Raw genomic sequence first — 20,735 nt, 5'->3', positions numbered from 1 at the left:
CTTTCAGTAACCCCAGAAACGTCCACTCGTGTGGTATTCGAATGAATTATGGAAGTACAAAATATATGGGTCACACGCTTGTGCATGTTGGGCTTAAAATCTGCTGCCCTGCTAGACAGAAGAGGTACCCAATGAGTATCAACGTTACGACGCTAATCCACCCTGAAAAGCAACGGACAACTTCACCATTACCACCAGAGCTGAATCCAGCAGACCGTTTGGTCCCGGCAAACATTCAATTGTAGTAGACTAAAAGCAACGGACAACTTCACCATTACCACCAGAGCTGAATCCAGCAGACCGTTTGGTCCCGGCAAACATTCAATTTGTAGTAGACTATGTTCAACCACCTCAAAACAACCGAAAATACGAGAAATTTCATTTATCAAGAAAGGAAACGGAGCCCCGTTAGGACAGAGCAGTTGACCCCCGTACGCTAAGGTAAAAGACCACAGGAGAGAATTAATTTTATATAGGTCAAACATGGCATCAGACACAGAAGCCGTTTTGAATGTCACTGATTACAACCCTTTCACTCCAAACGCGTGGCTTCAGCAAACAAAAATTATTTGCTGCATAGTGCAGTTGGTGAGAACCTCAAAGAGCACGACAAGATAAAACGGTTGGCAAAATACTTCGAGTTGTCATGACCTCCGTTTGGTCGTGGGAAGTCATTTTATTGAGAAAAATCAGTGTACCTTCATAAGTGCACACATGGTCCTCCTGGATGCTGTTCTGAACACTGCATCGGCTGCCTGGATTCGCCCGTTTCGTTCATCAGTAGCTTGTTCCATGCGGTCGTTTTGTCCACGGAGCCTCGGATGTCTACCTGCATTGGTGACCAGAAAAACGAGGCTTGCTTACTGGACAACCTTGGCCGTCCTTGAGCTTCAGTTATGCACTGTTAAGTGCCGAGATGATTAGTTGGCAGGTTTCGAACCGGATTGGAACACACTGACTGGTCGCATTACCTCTTAACAAAGTATTATCGCCCCCTACTGCTAAACCACCTGTTACCTCATACTGGAGATATCCAGACAAGCCCAGACGTCAATTATGAACAGTAAAGTAAACCAAGGATAGATAAGAAGCCAAACAAGTAAAGAATATAAAATCCATGCGGCTGATGTCTATGAATCCTTCATCTCAGCACTTCTCGAAACATCCAACAAGTTACATTGTCTGATTTTGGCAGTGTTGCGGAACACAGGTAGCTCGGGTGAGGTGCTTGACTGCTGGTCCGTTCACCGAGCTTGGCGCAAACAAGGAGTGCTAAGGAGCCCTCAAAGACACGAACAAAACGGTGTGGGATACTTATGGCGGGACAAGTCTTATAGACACTGTTGCCAAGGTACTTGCGATCCTTTTCCTGCAACGTCTCCCTCAGACAAGGGGTGAACGCTCAAGGCCAAAGCAAGGTCAGTTCCTCGTAGCTCGAGATACCAATATTTCGACACACTGACAAGCAATTCCCATTCTCGAATCCTTGACTAAATATCTTTCGCAGAAGATATTACTTTGAATTTCCGCAACCCTTTACAGTCTGCGAGACCTAACCCCAGAAAGAAAATAACTGTAAGCTTGGAGCTATTATCTGCTACGTAAAGAGTTCGCCATCCAGTGATTAGATCCGAAAAAGTTCGTCAAATAAGCCTACCTCAAGCCATTTAAGACATCCAGAAAACTTTGGATGTCTATTAAACGAGGAACGTGTCTGAGTTGTCAAGAAAGCATTGGTCATCATAGCGTGTCGTGGATGTCAGCGGTCCTTCTGAAGATAACTGAAAACATGACTCATTACGGCCAAAGTCTGGTTCACAAGTGATCTTCGAGTTCATCACCGGAAGCAAGTCAGCTGCCGCATTTGAGCGGTATGTAACCGAGGCATCCTGTATCATTGGCAAGCCGCTTGAAAGCAAAAGTAGTGGTGCGCGCAGCAGATAGACTCAACTGACCTCATTATTGACCGCGTCATTAAGTTCATTCAACGCAATGTCACCAACGCGGATAAAACATTAAAGCCATTGAGTCCAATTTGGTATCGTAATAATTCCCGCATCCATTCGCTCACTCCGCCTATGCACTTTTGATCTCCACTTGATTTGCTCATCCGTATCCATCAATCGCCCTGTCACGAAGGCCGCCCCTTCCGACACCAGTATACTGAGATGTACGTGTGTGCATACATATACGTGTTTCTGCTGAGCTTACCCTGACAGTCATGATTGAATTGTGATCCCACCGTCAACTGGGATCACGAGACTGGCCTCGGAAGGGACGACGGCAAACCATGTTACCGAGCCAACGTTCGGCTCGTCTTAGCTTGGTTTGAGGACCTTGATACTGTACTACGCCGGCTGACGGATTTGGGCGTTTGTTAACGCCACGAACGTGGATGATTTACGTTTATCGTGCAGTCTTGCTTACTTCTGTGTAAACAGTGTGGTAGACTTTGGAACTCTGTTCTTCCTTTCGATATTCGGGATCGCCAAACCTGCGCGTGACTCAAAGTTCTGTATCGGGAACCTCAGCAAACGTAATGTTAAATCCACCATAAAATACTGTGAAAGACTTGGTTCCCAACTGAACAGTTTCCGTCAACATATCTCGGTGTAAAACTTTCACCGAATGCCAACTACGACTAACCGCGTGTAAAGTCAGACACAATGCAAAAACAAAATATATTCCCCGTTGATGTTCCCTACAGTGAAATGCACAGAAAATGATGACATCGAACTCTCCCATGGGGCATTTATTATGTTCCGCTGAAGCTTTGAATTATCGGCATCGATTTATGCGTCTGTTTTTGGAGAATCAACAACACCAGAGGCCTTGTCACAATGGCAGCCAAACTAACATTCGCTGCATATGACCCTTTGAAAGTGGACACCATTACCGACTTATTCCAGTTGTCTAAAACGACCTTTCCTCCTGGATAGACGCCAGATGGCGCTTCTTCTCAAGTTAAAAGGGACTGCATATGCACATTCCGGCTTTCTGTTTCAGGCCGGCAGTCCGTATTGCAGGTAGCAGGTGGCCAACTGAATTGTGGTTCGAAGTACTGGGCCCGAAAGTCCTACTTTGCTGGATATCAGCGAGCTACTCAGGCTATCGTGGTTTCGCTTCCGAGAATCAGTCGAGAAACTTGACTAGAACAGTCTGCGGACATTTCCAGCATTTTTCTCCTCCTCTATTTATTCGGCCTTTCAGCTCCACCGAGCTTTTCGGCATTCGTAGACATATCGACCAAATGATCGACCACCAATAGAGTGGTAAGCGTACGGTCAGTCTTAATCACAGCAAACTCAAGTTCAACAATTCAAGAATTTAACAAAATGGAAAATACTGCTCGACACGGGAATCATTGGAATACTAACAAAGAACGGGAAAAAGCTGAACAACATATTGTTTATCAGTTATGACACAAAAAAATAATCTGGGCCAGTAACGAGAACGGTAAGAAAATAATAAAGCTGCCAGGCGGTAGGGAGAGTAAGGCTGAACATTTGAGCATTTGAAATTCAGGGCGGTTCATGACAGAGGAGACGTAGCTGCACTCGGCCAGTACGTATCAACCAGTTTCATTTCGTGGCAAATGTACTTCTTCTCACCAACTAGAAGACAAGGATAACAGAAAACCGTGACAGGTATCGTGAAAGCCTCACACAATGATTGGCAGAAGTATCAAAGCATGGCTGTTTGGAGCCTCAAGAATGAGAAAGAGGTTGCTCTTCTCAAACAGCATCTATGAGAAAGCTCCCATGGAACCTTTTATGAGGATAAAAAGGTGTTCGGCAGAGCCCTGGGGGCTTACGGATTAGCTCCATTATGGAGTACTTAGAGATGTTCGAGTCCATAGTATGCTTCCGATAGCTCGTATTGTCTTTGTCACAGCATATTCCGTGATTAAGTCTCTAAAGTTATGGCCTGTCCACTCAGTGACTACATAGGCCGTTCGTTTGTGNTTGTCTTTGTCACAGCATATTCCGTGATTAAGTCTCTAAAGTTATGGCCTGTCCACTCAGTGACTACATAGGCAGTTCGTTTGTGAGCGGTTCATTCCTGTTGTATCGCACATGCGAATTAAGAAGACAGTCGCTACGTTGTCTGGATACCTGCAGGGAGATCATAGTGGTCACTAAATTATATGACGTAACAAAAGATCAGCAGATTACCTGGAAGGCATGAAGTGTGAACAGTTTCGATCAGCCCGTTGCTCTACTCTAGGCAGTATCTTCACAGAGAACTCATTCATCCTCATAGGGAACCATCAGTGGCGCTCATCTCACGAAACTCAGAGTTTCCGATCGCCGACCTTTCGACCTTTATGGTCAATCGCATGTTGATATTCTTCCTCATACTTTGTTACACACAGGCTAGATTTCGCTGCAAAGATGTTCAGTAAAGCATACTTTCATGCACCAAACCGCGTTAAATGTGGTGTAAAAATACTTCCACACTCTAAATATCGGCCTTACTGAACCACAAAAAAATGATTTTGCACTACATTGCTAATTGAGGAACAACAAAAAAGGTCGATTCGTCAGTTCAATTGAATTTCCCGAGAACAGCGAACACTACGCAAATGAGTGATTCGGCCCCTATCATTAAATGAATAGTAGAGCTGTGCAAGAAACAGACTGAAGCAGCAACACGGACACAGGACCGCGGACTTCACATCCCAATTATGGACGAGAACGTGCAACGCCAAAACCAGCCAGCACATTCAAAGAACAGGGTATCTGGGTCACAGCTATCAATCGATGAAAATGTCCCTTACTTGTTTCAATAAAGAATGTGGTGCTGGACAAGCCCATTCAGCCGACCGGGTAAGCGCCAGCTAACTGAGTGCCTCGGGAGTGTCTGTTGTACACACAATATTGACTGAAGCTACACCCAGCAGCAAAAGAACTTGCCCAGGCAGTCCAGATCATCGGGATAATATGCGAGAGCCAAGCAGCCATCTTCTGAGTAGTAGCACGTTTCTGCATTGTATTTCTGATGCCCTGAATTTTTGTCCCGATAATTGTAGAGAAAATGTGATAGTCCCCAAGTTGACTGTGGTCAGAACCCGACCAATTTTAAGTGAAAACAAGCGTTTCGGGGTTGAGGCGAACGCTCCTCAAAAGGTATCCTCTGTTGTAATCTGCAAAGATTTTTACTTCCTGAGAACTTCCGACAGTGAAAATTATTCGGACCACCAAAACCACTTCCTAATGAGAGGTTGCTTATTGGGTAACGATCGTCGTTGGTGGGGCTTACCCTCCAATCCCGAAAGTGAAAAACTGAACAGCGCTGGAGCTCAAATCCACTGACCCGAAATAACTTCGTGCGGCTATATATTGCACAAAATACAAAGGTGAGGGAAAAGTTATCCTTTCCTTAGCTTATCGGCTGAATAAAGCAGTGAGAAAAAACTTCTAGGTATAAGGAAAACTGTGCTTCAGTTGAACAAAGATACATTTCCTTAGGTGACAGTGTGAATACCTTTGTATAGAGACTAAACCAAAAACCCGATTTTAACGGGTAACTCTTTAGGTGACTATTAGGCCGTTGTATTGAGTACACCCCAAATGCTGGGACCCACTGGAAACAAACGAACTTTGATACCTCATGGATGTTGGTTTGCAGGGAGACAAGCCTGTCGGAAGCATAAATGACAAAAACCCTGCCGTTTCTTCCCATCACCTATGAAAAATACGCAATCATAGTGCTAATAACTTAAAATGAAAAAATTCAACAAACTAGATGGATGGCGCATGCAGCTTACCACCGCCTGAGATTTGTTCATACACGAGGCGTACGGAAGTACGCACTGGTTGGTCTGCATCCAACTGCATAATCCACAAAGACGGAAGGATGCTAAAAAGAGAAACAAGCAGTTAACTGATTAGGAACAAATAGAGAGCATGAAAATACAGAAGCAGCATCGCCACCTCAACCCATAGTGCGCTCCCATCGAAGACCAACTTAAGCTTTGGCAACAGACTCGAGGCAATGACAATCATCCAGTGTGAGGGACCATCAGCCGTGTGCATCAAATTGTCACGTATGATTTTTACCAGATTAACCACAGCGATGATAATTATCGGAAATATCCCCATATTGAAACTGCGAACATATGGTTTCGATAGATTGATGGTAATTACTATATGAAACCTCGTCCAGTCATTGAGGCCAATCTATGCAGAGAGCTCGAGAAGCACCGTGCAATCCCCATTTGTAGCAGTATGCATCTCACGAAACTCAGGTTTCCAACTCGCGACATCCCAACCAGCGGTTGAACACTTAACCATTAGGCCACGAGCGGCTAAACCGCTTCTGACAAAGACGCCAACGAAACACTAGCTTCACCAAACTTGATGTTCTGATTTAACCTGAGGATATCCGTATGAGTTGAACTGAGATCGAAATAGGTTTGAATATAGGGTGTCTCCGGGAAAAGCAATCGCAGACCGCTAAAACACCCGTTTTCTGGAAGCTCAATGGAATGGATACGAACTCGGCAACAATGGGCGGAAGATGGCGAGCCTTGCTTCATTTCACCAGCTTGCTCTACTGACTGTGAAGCAGCATCTCCGGTCAAGCTGACACGGTGAAGTGAGAGAGTCTGACTACAGAGCACTTCCGATCGGCAAACAATATATATATATATATATATATATATATATCACTTGCTGAATGAAGGTTTATTCACATCCCTGGAGATTTCTCGTAGCACCGTCAGTTCAACAGTCGAACTTGATGAGATCCGGAAAATCTGCCTCAGTATGTGGAGACTTAGTCTACGAACTCGAAACTTTGATGGAATAAAGTTCACCAAGCTGTTTCTATCACTAGTCTGTCAGAGTCAATCACTGCAAAACAGCAGGACTGAGAATCGTGATAACCATGACAAAAAACAGGCACAGGTATGACAACTTTGGTTACTAGGCACACAGTTGATGAAAAGCCCAGTGATGGTGATGGCGAATGATGACCACAAGTCTGCGATACAGTTAACAAACATTTCCGAGCCACCAATATTCCGAACAGTTGGTGATGAGAGAAAAATTCAATTTAAGGATGGATTCCAGAAGGACTTAAAAGTCAAGCCAGGTCTAGAAAATGGTGGTAATCTAGCCGAACCCGTTAAAGAAGAGGGCAAAATTGAACTTCAATAAGTGTAACCTACCCGGAAATGGGAACCAGGAGCTCGGACACAGGTAGTTCGAATTGATGCCGCACTATGAGAGGTGTGTCACTGCATAAAAGAGAGCGCCACTCATTCTTTTCATCGGGTTTATTGAGTATCTTCCTAAAGGATATGAAAACAATGAATTGTTCCAACGGGCGTAAATGCAGGAAAATAAAGAACGAGACATAAAAACTCGAAATAAACCATTTAGCGCAACCTGTACGACTCACAAAAAGAGCTTTAAACACTTGTCAATATGAGGCCCATTAGAAGAGCCGAAATACACCATATTAAGGAGAGATTTTCTCTGTGTTTGATGGGTAGTGTACTTTACAATAAGCGCAGACGAATGGGAAACGAATTTATCGATATTCTAAATAATTAGGCACGGATATTTACTTCTTGAAAACTTTCAAACAGTTAAAATAAAGGTGCTGTCCGGTGAAATCACCAGAAGTCCACCATCATTTCCTATTGTGGGGAAAGCAGTCACTTAGAGTATGCTGTTAACAGGGATTCCTAAACAATGGTTACGCAAAGGAACTGATACTGGCTAGACCACACGGATTTCTTGGTATCCAACACTCAGGACTTTGAATATACCGACCATATGAATGCGCACGCCTTTAAATTGCGAAGCTGAAATCCATTTATCAATAAATCCGTGTTTGGATTACTTCCGGAGGAACCGCAGGAAAATTCCCGTCCTCAAAACTTTCAGTGAAAACAGTTTCATCGCGCTTGCTCAGTAAGATGCACGAGTTCACACACGGTCAATATCAGATACACAAGCTGAGCTGACAACAAGGGTCTCATCAGAACTAAAGGGTGCGTAATTCCGAGTCACGTAATCGGTCAAAATCAGGCTAGTGGGTGGATGGGCGAGTCACACCATTGTCCTGGCCATTTAGCTTCATCCATGTGGAACGCTGTCTTGTGCTGTAGAGCTGTATGTGGACACGGATACCTGTGGATGGTGAAGGCCATCAGACCACGCTCTACATAGACTGGTTAATTGTTCTTCTGCTTCGACAATTGTAGAGCGCCAGTAGGCTTTCGGACCAATCCCACTTATTCGTTATTTGGTCTTATTTTTCGGGTTTGAACCAGGTAGATGGTGCTCAGCCGGCTGCGTAAGTTGCTCACCCCGAACCGCATGAGGAATTGCATGGGCGAAAGTAGATATAGCAGGCAGAAGCGGATACAAGCTGGGCATGTGTAACGATCACCACAAGCTTCCCTCTTTACATCAAGGCTTTATCAGCGGTAAACTAAAGTAACCAAGAAGTAGTGATCAGCGAAACGGTGATATGGGTTCATTTGAAGAATAGTGATAACGAGCGTGGCGGTCAAAATAGAGTACCAATTTATTTAAAGCACGATAGTGTGGTGCGCTTTCATCGGGCCGTTCACGACAGAAACAGTCCAGTTTTGGTGTAAACGCCTGCTTTCTCGCGAAACATTACTCTATCGGAAACGGTACTACTTAAGAGGTTACAGTCCACCAAGTGAATCTGACAAAAATTATACAGAACTTTTAGGGTACTCTTCAGAGGTTACTCAGAGATTTTTCCTACCACCATATAAAACGCCGGACAAACGTACCAGTGTCTTGCGAGTGCTAGTAGCTATGTCAGCAACCAAACCACATGCACCAATAGTCTACCAAAACCGTGCAAACGCAAGGCAATCACGTACAGGAAGATGAGGTATTCTATGTTGTTGTGTGTCATGCTGTCCGAATTGCAGAAGGCGTGGAAACAAAAAACGTCGGAAAAAACATGTAAAACACAAGGAACTGACTGTAATTCGGATACGAATGCCTGTTTAGAACAATGTGAAGTGAAACTAGCAAGGAAGCAACTAGCTTTGTAGAGGTGATAAAGGCAAGCCCAACGATACTCCAAACTCCATGATTTATCGGGATCAGGTGAGGATAGCGCCACTTCCGGGACAACTGAAGAGACGGACAGAAAGGAGAAATCGAGTCCAAATGCGTGTGACATGAATAGAACATAATCAGTTGGTTGTGTATTGTCTAGTATTTCTAGAATGAAATAAATGGGTAACCTGCAGTAGCAAGCAAAGAATGAATGAGAGGTGAAAGTTAAAGTTAGGACGAAACTAGATCTTATAATGCACGTGAGATACTGCAGTTTATTAGGTAGAACTAAGTGTCGATGCGACATTAACTAGCTGGTATTTCCTATGTTTATAGGTGCTTCTAAACTTATCTTTTTTTATCAGAATGGAAAAGCCTAAAAGTTGTTCCCACCGAGCAACTTTCTATGGGTGTACCTCTTTGCAAACGTATGGATGTCATGTAAAATCTTACAAATGAATACGTGTAAAGAAAGTGGTTGTGGTTCTCACCTGTATAAACACTCTCTACCTAGACCTAGATCATCTGACAGAGCTAGAGAAACCTCTCCGGGCTGCAACAGCAGCATATGATAGCAAACTGATAATAAACTGTGCCATACCATATCAGGGAATCTTTGCTCAGGATGCAGGACTGATTACACAGGTGGCTAGTTGTTTCGAATGATACGCCCTGCAGAGCAACAGGTTCTGACGTTTTGTAAATCTATACGATGGAGAAACTGATGGCCTAGCGTACGAACAAATCAAGCGATAGAGAGGCGCCGTACATAAAATCGGTGCGGCCATCAGTAATGATGATGAAACTAAGCGGTACTAAGGTTCTGGGTGAAACATGCTTGAACTCTCAGCGAATATCCACGGGAAGACGTAATACCATATGCTTTTTGGAGAACCCAAAATCGTAAGTGAAACAAACGAGTTTTAAGTACAGTAGCAAACAGACTACAACCAAGTTCTACAGGGAATATTTCAAATAATACGTGGGCGGACAACAGTGGCCGTTATTAGGGTTCGCTGTGTCATGGTGCCATAAACCGGAAGCTAGTGAGCAGCGTTATACATCTGGGTGAAGGCTTTCAGAATAAATCAAGTGACGGATTGGGACACTGCGATTGGCAGTTTCCCATCAATATTCAAGTACTCAGCTAACCGTCCGATGAGATCCGATCTGTCGCATGTGAAAAAGCTGACCAACCAAACTACTCACGAGTAGACAAACGCTTCCACAGTTTCCAAAGGCTCCTTCTCCAAGTTAACCAGCATTTTTGTTCCCATCGGATGTTTCGGATTGTTACCATCCGAATAATCAACGCCGACCAGTGACGAAGATGTGCCTGCATCCATAGACGAAGATTAAGACTCTGATGTGCACTTGCCATCAAAGTATTCGCACCGTAAACATACAACCCGATTTCGTCGGATTTGTTGAGATAGTTCAGACACTGCGTTTTGAAGAAACGGTTATCGGCCTTTCCGGCTAGGCGCACTTTTGCGATAAAACTCAAGATTGTCCACTCTAAAAGTTGGCTGCCCCAGGACTTCCAGTTCATTGGCATTCATCCATGTATGTAGGACGTAGTACTAAAGGTTCATAGACAGTGCAAGGAAACTTTGAATGAATGCAAGGTACTGCTGTCCGCGAATTTCCACTTTGTTTGTTTGAATAAACAGAGGTAATCACCCCGAGGCGGGTGTGTAGCGGAGATACGAAAACATCACCATAGTAACAGCAAGCGCTGCAGATCACGTGATGAATGTCGTATATTTCAGAAATAGGGAAAGTTGGAGAATTTTGAATTAGCGAACCTTCCATTACAGTTTGAAGCCGTGATAAAAACCAGCAGCTGACGACCTTCAATGTAGCATGCATTCGTATCGTTTTTTGGCATTTCATGTAACAGGATGCCACAGTATCACGAGCTTTGGGCATGTGCCTCGCACCAACAAAGCGCAAAGCCATGCTTCAGAAGGTGTAGTATGTGAACAAGCCTCTTGCAATGCACCGATAGGTGTATTAGCTCTGACTGAAGTGTGTCTGGTGAAGTCAGTCTACAAAAATCTCGAAGGTCCGAATGACATTCGCCAATTCGCACCGTTTGTGGCATCAAAGAAATACTACGTCATACGGGTCGAGTGAATCCGGCTACAGTAAGGGCTGCGTTGTTGTAGGGTTGTGAGATATGGTCTCTGCATACAGATGGTTGTTGACCACAGATGCCTCAGAAGCGTTGCTGGCATTGGATGGCGTCGACGAATTCGTAACGAGGCAAGTAGAAAATGATGTTCGATTGTGCAGCGGATAGATCGGTGCATCCTGCACGATCAAGTGCGGCTGTTCGGCCATGTGTCACAAATGCCAAATCATCGTTTACCGTGATGGGCGCTACCCTCCAGAATGGTTCAAACAGCGTAGAGGGCAAGGCAGAATAAGGATGAAAGAGTATGAAGAGCGTGGGAGCTGTTGGTGCCGTCCATCTTCCAGAAATTGGTCCTTGTGACTTGTACTTCTCCAGAAACGTTGAGAGAAATGGTGCCTAACCGATGTTCGCGCCATTCGTGCTTCCGACAGTGAGTGGATCCAATTGGATATAGAAGTGTCCGTATGTTGTGTAAACCTTAATATTTCAGCAAAATGGAAGTTTCGAAAATAGAAACACAAAACATTTATTTGAAATAGAGCGTGCAGGTCCCTCGAAGATTGAGAAAAACCTAGATGCTGTTGGGGCAATGTGCTTTCCAGGATAGGGTCCGCATGATTCGCACTGTGCCTGGTTGGAGGCGGTGTATATGACTGCCGAACCATGTCAACGACATTCTTGTTGTCAGTTTCTTTCTGGATTCCCTGAACGAGTGTCCACGGAATGATTGTGATAGGCTGGTGTTGAGACCGTTCTCCATTCAGTTTCAGTCTTTTCTCCACAATGAGGCTTCCAAATGAATCATGTTTGAATGGTACCGAAGAATCGGTGTTCAATATGAATTTTGTGCTGTCGATTTTGATGTTGATACTGTCAGATATTGAGCCCGGTTGGACGGGCTTATTTGGCTAGTCATCGGGCAATCTATCAAGAAATTTGAATCCGCACCATTCACCTCCGGCATTAAACTTGAGTGAAGCTGGTTATGCGAGGTACGAGTAACGAATGAGTAAGGATCATATACACCTGACAAAGCGAGCACACAAACCTGGACTAGAAATGACAGACTGATAAAAATAGGATGCAATCAAAAAGCAGACCTAAAGAGTATCCCTCCAAAGTAGGTGCTGCGACGATATACCGGTTGCTTCAGCTTCTAAGGTGGCCAAAAAACTGTATCACCAATTATTTTATTATTTAGACAGACCAATGTTTCTCAGCGCATAAACATATAGGGACTGGACAGCTCCGTTCTTTTTCACGTGGAGATTCCACCGAAGTTTTCGTGCTCAGAATCCTTCGCCTGATCACCCGACTACGACTCAACGTTTTTGTACGTATGTTGCTCAGCCAATTTATCTCAACAACGCATCCGTTCTAAGAACAGTGAACAACTCAACCTAAACAGATCCTTAAGAAATGATAGCTGATTACATTGACCTACTTGCTGAACAATTAAAATAGCAGGAAAAAGTAGAGATGAGTTGTTAACCAGAAAAGTGAATAAAAAATTATGCGAACTTACAGGGTTCCAATAAACACAGACAATCGTTGGTTAGTTTGTTAAGACCCAGTTCTAACAAGGATTCGATCCCAAACGGAAAAGGAACTCCAGAATCGATGTTCACAGGGCCACCTCGACTTAGAAGAGAACGTAACTTGATGGCCAACTGAGTATCGTTTCGCCGATGCAACTAAGTAAGGCATGAGTGAAAAAAAGAATAGAAACTGAGTATGCATCAGGACTGTTTAGCGTCGAAATTCACTGAACTGCAAATTGAAAAATGTCACCGTGAGCAGTTGCCTTGGTTTTGTAACACAGTGGAAACTTCCTTAGACCGACGACTTCTAGGAATTCCCGTCAGGGTTTTGTTGTGAGCCTTATACAGCGATCTCATAATCAGTCTGGAAGCAACGGTTGGGATAGATCGGTTGAGTCATCATTTAAGTCGGAAGTCACTAAAATTAAAGAACGGATGACGACTTCACAGCAACATACCATAAAGCTCACTTCGTATTCGATGTCCAATATAATAATATCTGCAGAGAAGCCCTATTTTAACTTTTGAAGACTGGTATATTATATAACGTCATGATGAGGACAAATGTTGCGGAAACTACTACCTCAATGATGAAGGAAACAACGAGTACTCAGTTATTGAGAACCCGATTTATTTTTAAGTAAGCACATTTTTATGGTGCGACTATTATCCCCGGTAAAGCTAAGTTGGTGGGTGAAACTGCCAGCCAAAAAGTGCTTCGGTAAATTACGATATCTACCGCTTACTACGGTATACTGTATAGTAAGAGAACTTTCAACGATCATAGTCGTAGTCACCACAAACAAAGAAAGCCAAGCGACTTCATAAGGCATAAATAATTTCCTATCAGGGCTAGTTTCCCCGTTGATACCTTGTTTTGTGAGTCATGAAACACTGTACAGAGGCGCCCTGTTCTCATCGTCAGTTTCATTCCGTACGACTCCGCGTCCGGCTGAATCGGAAAACATTTGTTCCGAGTTTTCGAGTTACCACGGTCATGGAACATGGTGACGATAGCCCAAATGACTGCGTATTACGATACCGGAAAAAGGTTTAAGAACTGTCGTCAGAGCCAACAAAACTACCGAGGTCTGCGAAGCGCTCCAAAACCTCCAATGGTTCTCCCCGAATTGCAAGAGGTATGTTTAGAGACGGTGCGTTCTGACTCACGACTCCGGACTTTGAAAATGCAAGGCGCATTTTAGAAGATTGTGGCATGATGGCGGCCAGTTTATTTAACGGGGTTTGTGCATCGCCTTCGTCTTCAAAAGTGAGGACGATGTCGTCGACGATAAGCTTTTCATCAGCAACACTTTGAACACCAGGGTTTTGAAGACGTTCCAACGTTCGACTTAAAAAACACGGATTTTGCGTCTGCATCCTTCAAACAGGCTGTTCACTTGTTATATGATCAATTTGGGACCGATAAGAACAGAGCTCCTAAAGTATCATTGCGTACTGGGTGTGAAACGCAACCGGTAAACTTTATTGACCGATACGTGATTCTGCGTCGCACTCTACCCATGAAGCTCGAGGTCTCCATAAGTGTGGCAATTTTTTTCTCATGATGTGACCCACTCGAATAGTCTCAAGCCGACAACAACCCTGGTCATGTTTTTGGGCTAAATGCTTTGGTTCAGGATCCTAATCATCCTGCTGTTTACGTTTTGGCACCCCCGCAGTACTTCAGCACACATACAACCTTGAGCCTTACAGGTAAAAGTACCTTTATGCTACATCAGCCGTCGCTTGGTGATATCAGCCAGGTCACCTTATTCGTTGAATGCTGGACAGGCTGGATAAGCGATAACATGCGACTGCCGACATATCTCATCTTTCTTAACTCCCGTCCTGCTCAAGTGACAACCGGTNTTATGCTACATCAGCCGTCGCTTGGTGATATCAGCCAGGTCACCTTATTCGTTGAATGCTGGACAGGCTGGATAAGCGATAACATGCGACTGCCGACATATCTCATCTTTCTTAACTCCCGTCCTGCTCAAGTGGACAACCGCTCTTGTGTAGCTCCCAGTTCACTCGTTCATTCGACACCCATGGAAATGACATATACGGCAGTTAAGCACCAGCAGGCATGACGGATGGTGACGATGTTTGTCCCTGCTCCAATGCAGGCCGGTTTGCGTTCGGCCATCGTTTGCACCAGACACCATGCTGCATGACCCACACGGTTTGAGTCACAACCACGAACGAATAAATCAACTTGGAATACTCGCGGAACGGACAAACTAGAATGTGGATATTTGCCAGTAGTCCGATTGCCTGACTGAGAAAACACCGGTGACCCACACAGAAACCCATCTATTTGATATCAGCTACAAAAAGAATGTGGACGCTAAAAGAGGAAATGCTTCAAGTTTTGCATAAAAAGTTCGTTAAAGCTGAGTAATCTTATGAGTATCAAACTAATTTCCTGAGGATGTTTTGACCCGGAGATCACGAAGGACGTAGAATATCATCGGAAGGTTGTAAAAATAGCAAACAAGGACACCGTCCAAAGCAGCAATGAAGAGGCTCAAGAAAGCGGGATTTACAGTTAACGCAAGCTATTTAAGACGACTTACCTCCAAAACCTCCCGATGGTCAAGAAGGTAAGCAATCGCACTGTTCACAAACGAGCGAAATGCATGACCGGAAGAAACTCCTGGAATATGAAAGTAGAGTAGAATGATCTGCAAGATATAGTTTTGGTGCTGAGAAAGCAGTGCTTCAGATTGAACGCAACTGGAATAGAGGGAGAATAGTCGCTAGTTCGTTTCTTGCTGGAAGCATAGCTGATTGTCGTCTATTCGACGGCAGTAAAACAAACGATAGAGAAATTGAGATAGGAGTGGCCAAACCATGGACAGCCAAAAGTACAGGAAATAATTGGATACAGTTTATCTAGGAAGGGTTGATACCTAGCTAAATTTGCCATGCCGTTCAGAATACTATCTTAACGGAAGACCAATGCGCGCGCACTGACCATGTCCTCACGACTGGTGACGAAACGTTCGTAAGCCAACCACTAAGCTCAGCAAGCAGATTAATAGCCACCTGATCTACAACCAGCTAATACACTCGAGCTACCAATATATCTATATTCTGCCAAATTCACCTTTGGGTAACTGAGTTTCACGATAACCAGTATCTGTTTGATCGCGTCAGAGAGGCTACTTTCAGCACTTATTGATGTTCCGGATTTCTTACTCACGTTCTAGGGTTTGTGATGGCCCTGAACAGCCAAAGCCTAAGCAGGAGGAGTAGAGATGCAGAGGTTGGGTTAGAACTGCGGACTTCGTCTGTAAGCTGGCGCCTTAACCACTGAGATATCTAGACGGCAAAAGAATAGCACTACACTGGGTATTTTTTATTCGAAACCGACCACCAGCAACCCTACACAAGTTACCGAGTTACTGTTATTACCGACTGGGTCTGTACAATCCCTTGTAGCACTACGATTGTCTTGTTTGAGATGACCACGTTGGCTTCCATATGTGAATACTTAGAGCACCTAGGGCGTTTGAACCGAGCACCTGAAGTACACCTTGACCAGTTCGGTGGTTCGTTTTGCTCTTCTTGCATCCCCTTTGCACTGATGCGTGAAATAATTACAAGGTCATTTAGTTTCCTACAATAAGCCAGTTAAACTGAGATGGAAAATATATCAGAAAGGGGACAGGAAAAGACTCGAAACGTTGTTTTGTGAAGAGTGACTAAACAAGCACGAGCTAACGGTAAAAAATGATATGTGAAATGAATACACGACCATTCTGTATCTCATATGTCTTAATCGAACTGAGCCAGAGTTTGCGCGCTACCAAGCTTTCGCTACGTATTTCCACTAAACAGCCCTTTCACATGGCACAAAAATAAGAACTAAAAGTGTGACACCTAACGACCTATCTAACAAAGCTCATTGGTGTGATATGGAGAGGAGAGAAAGTGCCTGCACAAAAAGGCGCATCGACAGTTACTCCTAACTCCAAAAAGGCCACGCAGATGCTGTGTGAAGACCCCAGTGGCATCAGCCTGGTGGTTGTGGCATCGAAGTTGCTCTCTGGGCTTATCCTTCGGAAGTTGACTGAACGCAGGGAGAGACAGATTCGTGAAAACCAACCCGAGTTTCGTTCTGCAAGAGAATGCATTGATCACATTTTCACCCCTGGGACAGATTCCGAAACAGCGACACTGGTCCCAGCAACCAACAATGCGAATCGGTCGATTGACGTAGTAGACAATCTTGTCTACCTGGGAAGACTTTTCAGTCAAAGCGAGCTAGCGAAGAATGATATTTCCATCCGGGTTGGGAAGACCATCACGGCTTTTGTAATCCTGTATCAGCTGTGGCGTAGAAATGACATCAGCTTATCCGACAATGGTCGAGTCTACAATGCTACGGTTCGTTCCACATCAATATACAGGTCAAAAACCTGGCAGGTGCGTGCCGAGGAAGTCAAAAGACTCTCACTGTTTAACCATTGATGTCTTCGGAGCGTTGCCCGAGTCCGATGAGAACATCGGATCAGCAATGCTGGTTTTCGGGAAAATAACTTGTCTACGATTCATTAACTAACCGAACTCCACAGGTTGCGCTGGCTTAGTCACGTGTGGCGTATACTACTCACCGAGATCCTAGGAGAGTTCTTTTCCCACAACCATGTGAATGTCATAAACGAGCTAGGGGAGGGTAAACAGTGGTCAGGCAACGAAGTAAGGAAGCTACTACAGCAAACTCAGCTGCGCTGTCCATTGCCATCTCCCTTTATGGGGATTTCGAGACGAGACACAGCAATGGCTAGAGATATTGTCAGACACTGCCAAGTCGCGCTCTCACTTGCGCTCATGCATCCAAGCTGTCTTCAATCCAGAGTTCCCCTCTCGATATCCCAAATGGAAAGTCCAGTGACAGCCACGTATTTACGTATCAATTATATCAGCTACCTCTTCCAATGCGCAGCTATCTAGCCCACCTACTCAAATCATTGGTGAACGAGTGGCAGCTGGAATGTCATAAACGAGCTAGGGGAGGGTAAACAGTGGTCAGGCAACGAAGTAAGGAAGCTACTACAGCAAACTCAGCTGCGCTGTCCATTGCCATCTCCCTTTATGGGGATTTCGAGACGAGACACAGCAATGGCTAGAGATATTGTCAGACACTGCCAAGTCGCGCTCTCACTTGCGCTCATGCATCCAAGCTGTCTTCAATCCAGAGTTCCCCTCTCGATATCCCAAATGGAAAGTCCAGTGACAGCCACGTATTTACGTATCAATTATATCAGCTACCTCTTCCAATGCGCAGCTATCTAGCCCACCTACTCAAATCATTGGTGAACGAAAATGTGGCAGCTGGAGCCATTGTACGGCAGGTTCGCGGTTGTTGCAGCTGACGATGATTAGTAATCAATAAAATTAAGCAAACAGTACGAATGACGGAAATAAGAGGTAAAAAGTTCGGTGATGGAGAGATTCAAAGATCAGTCCACACAGGCTGACAGTCAGTATTCCTCCACTTCGTGTCCTCAAATTGGGGTCTTGCAGTCCCTTCTGAATCACTGACATTCCTTCTGGAAGATCACCACACACCCTTTCGGTTGTGATAACCACTGTTTTCTTAGATAGCTTCGGGAGTCCTCTTCACCATGAGACCACTTTACTCGTGCAACAAACGTCAAACTCGCCTCCTTATAGGTTTACGACCGATTTCATGTCTGGACCAAACATAATCCGATACAAAAACTTGATACTATATCTCTCCTTCTCCAAAGAAAGGCCGATAACCGGGATTCCCCATCAGTCTTTAAAATAAGAATTTCTATCTCTGGAGATGTCGTTCCTTACCCCCCAGAATTAAATTTTTTACCCCGTTACAAACTCTACCCCGAAAAGCTTGACCATTCGTAGACAACGCAAGAAGCATCGTTTATATCAAGGGGCATGTAGCAATCCCAAGCTATACGACTTACAGAGCACAAACGGAAATTGGAAGTCGCCATAGTAACCGAACCCAAGGAATACAGACCAAGGCACAACAAAAATCGGCAACGGACCAATCAGAACGGGGACCTCAAACCATAGAAAAGAAACTGTTCATCCAAAAACACTCGAACACGGGCAATACAGACGACAACGCAACACAAACTGCGAAAATACCAACAAGAATATAAGAGGTGTATAACAGTCGATCAATTATAGAGAATATCAGATACTCCTTGAAAATTATGTAAGGAGGGTAAGGAGAAAATACCTACTTCGTTGCGCGCTGATGATGTCCCCTCGATGAAAGACGAAACATCTGCATGCTAACTGCCAAGCTCGGTGGACCGATCAACGGCCACCTGATCATAAAACCAGTGAAAGCACCCGAGCTACCAGTATTTCGATACTGTCAAATATCATTGAATACTGTAGAACTGTAGAACTGAATGTAGCACACAGACGTGCATAGAGAGGGTGTTCCGAAAGGCCCCCTACGGAGGGTCAAAAGACTTTTCCCATGTGGTAGCATTTCACCACGAAAATCACTGCAGTTTGGGACTGAGGCCATATTCTACCGTTAAGGGACAAAACCTGTTGCAGCAATGGTATCCCAGTATAAACCAACCGTGGAACCTGACCGAAAAGGTTCCGTTCTGGAGTGGATCCCTATGAGAAAGGATCGACCAAACCCCGAAAAGGCCTTTCGTCAAATGCTTAATTTATGAGGAAATTTACGCTTGCTTGCATTTCATGTTGTTCATCCTTTAGTTGGTCCCGTTAGAGAGGTAACTCCTGCACAATAGCCGATAAGCATGAAAGGCCATTTGAGATCTAAATGTTCAAGTTCTTTCCTACGGTCTTAAAATGAGTCTGTTGTCGCTTGTTATCCACCAATTCCTCTTCCTTGGGTCTATTCGTTGCGCAATCCTCAAATAAATCAACAAGAGTATCACCTATCCAGAAGTAGTGAAAGGAACGTCTAAAGAACTAGTGGTGGCAAGCTGGCCCGTTTTAACAAGCCATGTAGTACACCTTAGCTTTGACCCTAGTCATACGTGCCGATGGAATGCAAAGTCAATGTTCAAAGCTGCACCTTACTAAATGTTCATGGTTGCTACGCTTAAAAAACTGATTGGATACATTAACTGACGGTACCAAACAAAGCCGACAGAATATTATGGACCTTAACTGGGTGAAACCATACAGTAGTGTCATATATTCCGAGTGATCTCATTATTAGTGCAGGTTGTCTCACACATATTCCAAACGCTATTGCCGTTAGGATACGGCAAGGTGTTTTAAGAAACAACTTTGGTGGCATACCAAAAGGGACACATATAGAGGATGAGCACATTAGATCATCGCTGACCTTTAATGGTCACTGGCACAAGCGTATCTCTGTCCTGGAAGAACAGTATACTCACATATGTCAATGACAGCAACATCAGTGTTGGCACNGGTCCAGTCTCTTCGTGACGGGTCCAGTCTCTTCGTGACTCACATATGTGTACCACAGTACATCGACATAAGTTGTATGTGAAAGTTACGAAATGGTTAGCGGAGAGCGCGATAACACACGATCTGAAGAGGGATGGAAACGCAATGGAGGTTTGCGATACAAGCAGAAAAAATTGGGAACTCGTTTGAAGGCTATCCACAGAAGTGGTGCCCAATCATTGCAGGAAACAGCCACCACAGCTATGCTAAGTAACGACCGCTCTCTTCCATACAGTTGTCCTCCTCACTGTCTTGTCTAATCCTTTCCTAACTCCTTTTATCACTACGCAGGCTAGTTTTTATTAACAATCGATTCTTCTCATACACAAATGCGATTTCCCATTTTATGAGTTCCTGTGACGTCTTGTTCAGAAGTGACAAAGAGGGTATCCTTACGGGGGTTCGACAGCTGTAATATCACACACACCGTTTGAAGTATACACTATGGATGGCGGATGGTGCTCAAACTCTACTGTCGACAAATATATATATATATATATATATATATATATATATACTGGT

At 44.3% G+C, this 20,735-nt stretch overlaps 2 protein-coding genes across 2 annotated transcripts in view; one reads left to right on the top strand and one right to left on the bottom strand.

The window, feature by feature from the left end:
* Positions 1–3,298: 3,298 nt before the first annotated feature.
* Positions 3,299–20,735, bottom strand: part of T265_14222 (hypothetical protein) — a gene marked incomplete at both ends in the record, with an annotated part of 27,523 nt that continues 10,086 nt past the window's right edge. The window contains 6 exon segments of the mRNA XM_009172639.1: positions 3,299–3,614; positions 5,771–5,862; positions 7,175–7,297; positions 8,981–9,134; positions 12,725–12,893; positions 15,323–15,402. Of these exon segments, the coding sequence (XP_009170903.1) occupies positions 3,532–3,614; positions 5,771–5,862; positions 7,175–7,297; positions 8,981–9,134; positions 12,725–12,893; positions 15,323–15,402 (701 nt within the window).
* T265_07164 (hypothetical protein) lies at positions 6,960–7,163 on the top strand (the record flags this gene model as incomplete). The annotated part of the gene is made up of 1 exon (XM_009172615.1): positions 6,960–7,163. One exon carries the CDS (start codon positions 6,960–6,962, stop codon positions 7,161–7,163), a length of 204 nt encoding a protein of 67 aa, XP_009170879.1.

The sequence above is a fragment of the Opisthorchis viverrini genome (assembly GCF_000715545.1).
Source record: "Opisthorchis viverrini unplaced genomic scaffold opera_v5_160, whole genome shotgun sequence".
Classification (NCBI taxonomy): Eukaryota; Metazoa; Platyhelminthes; class Trematoda; order Opisthorchiida; family Opisthorchiidae; genus Opisthorchis; species Opisthorchis viverrini.
This window is presented reverse-complemented; position numbering and strand designations above follow the sequence as displayed.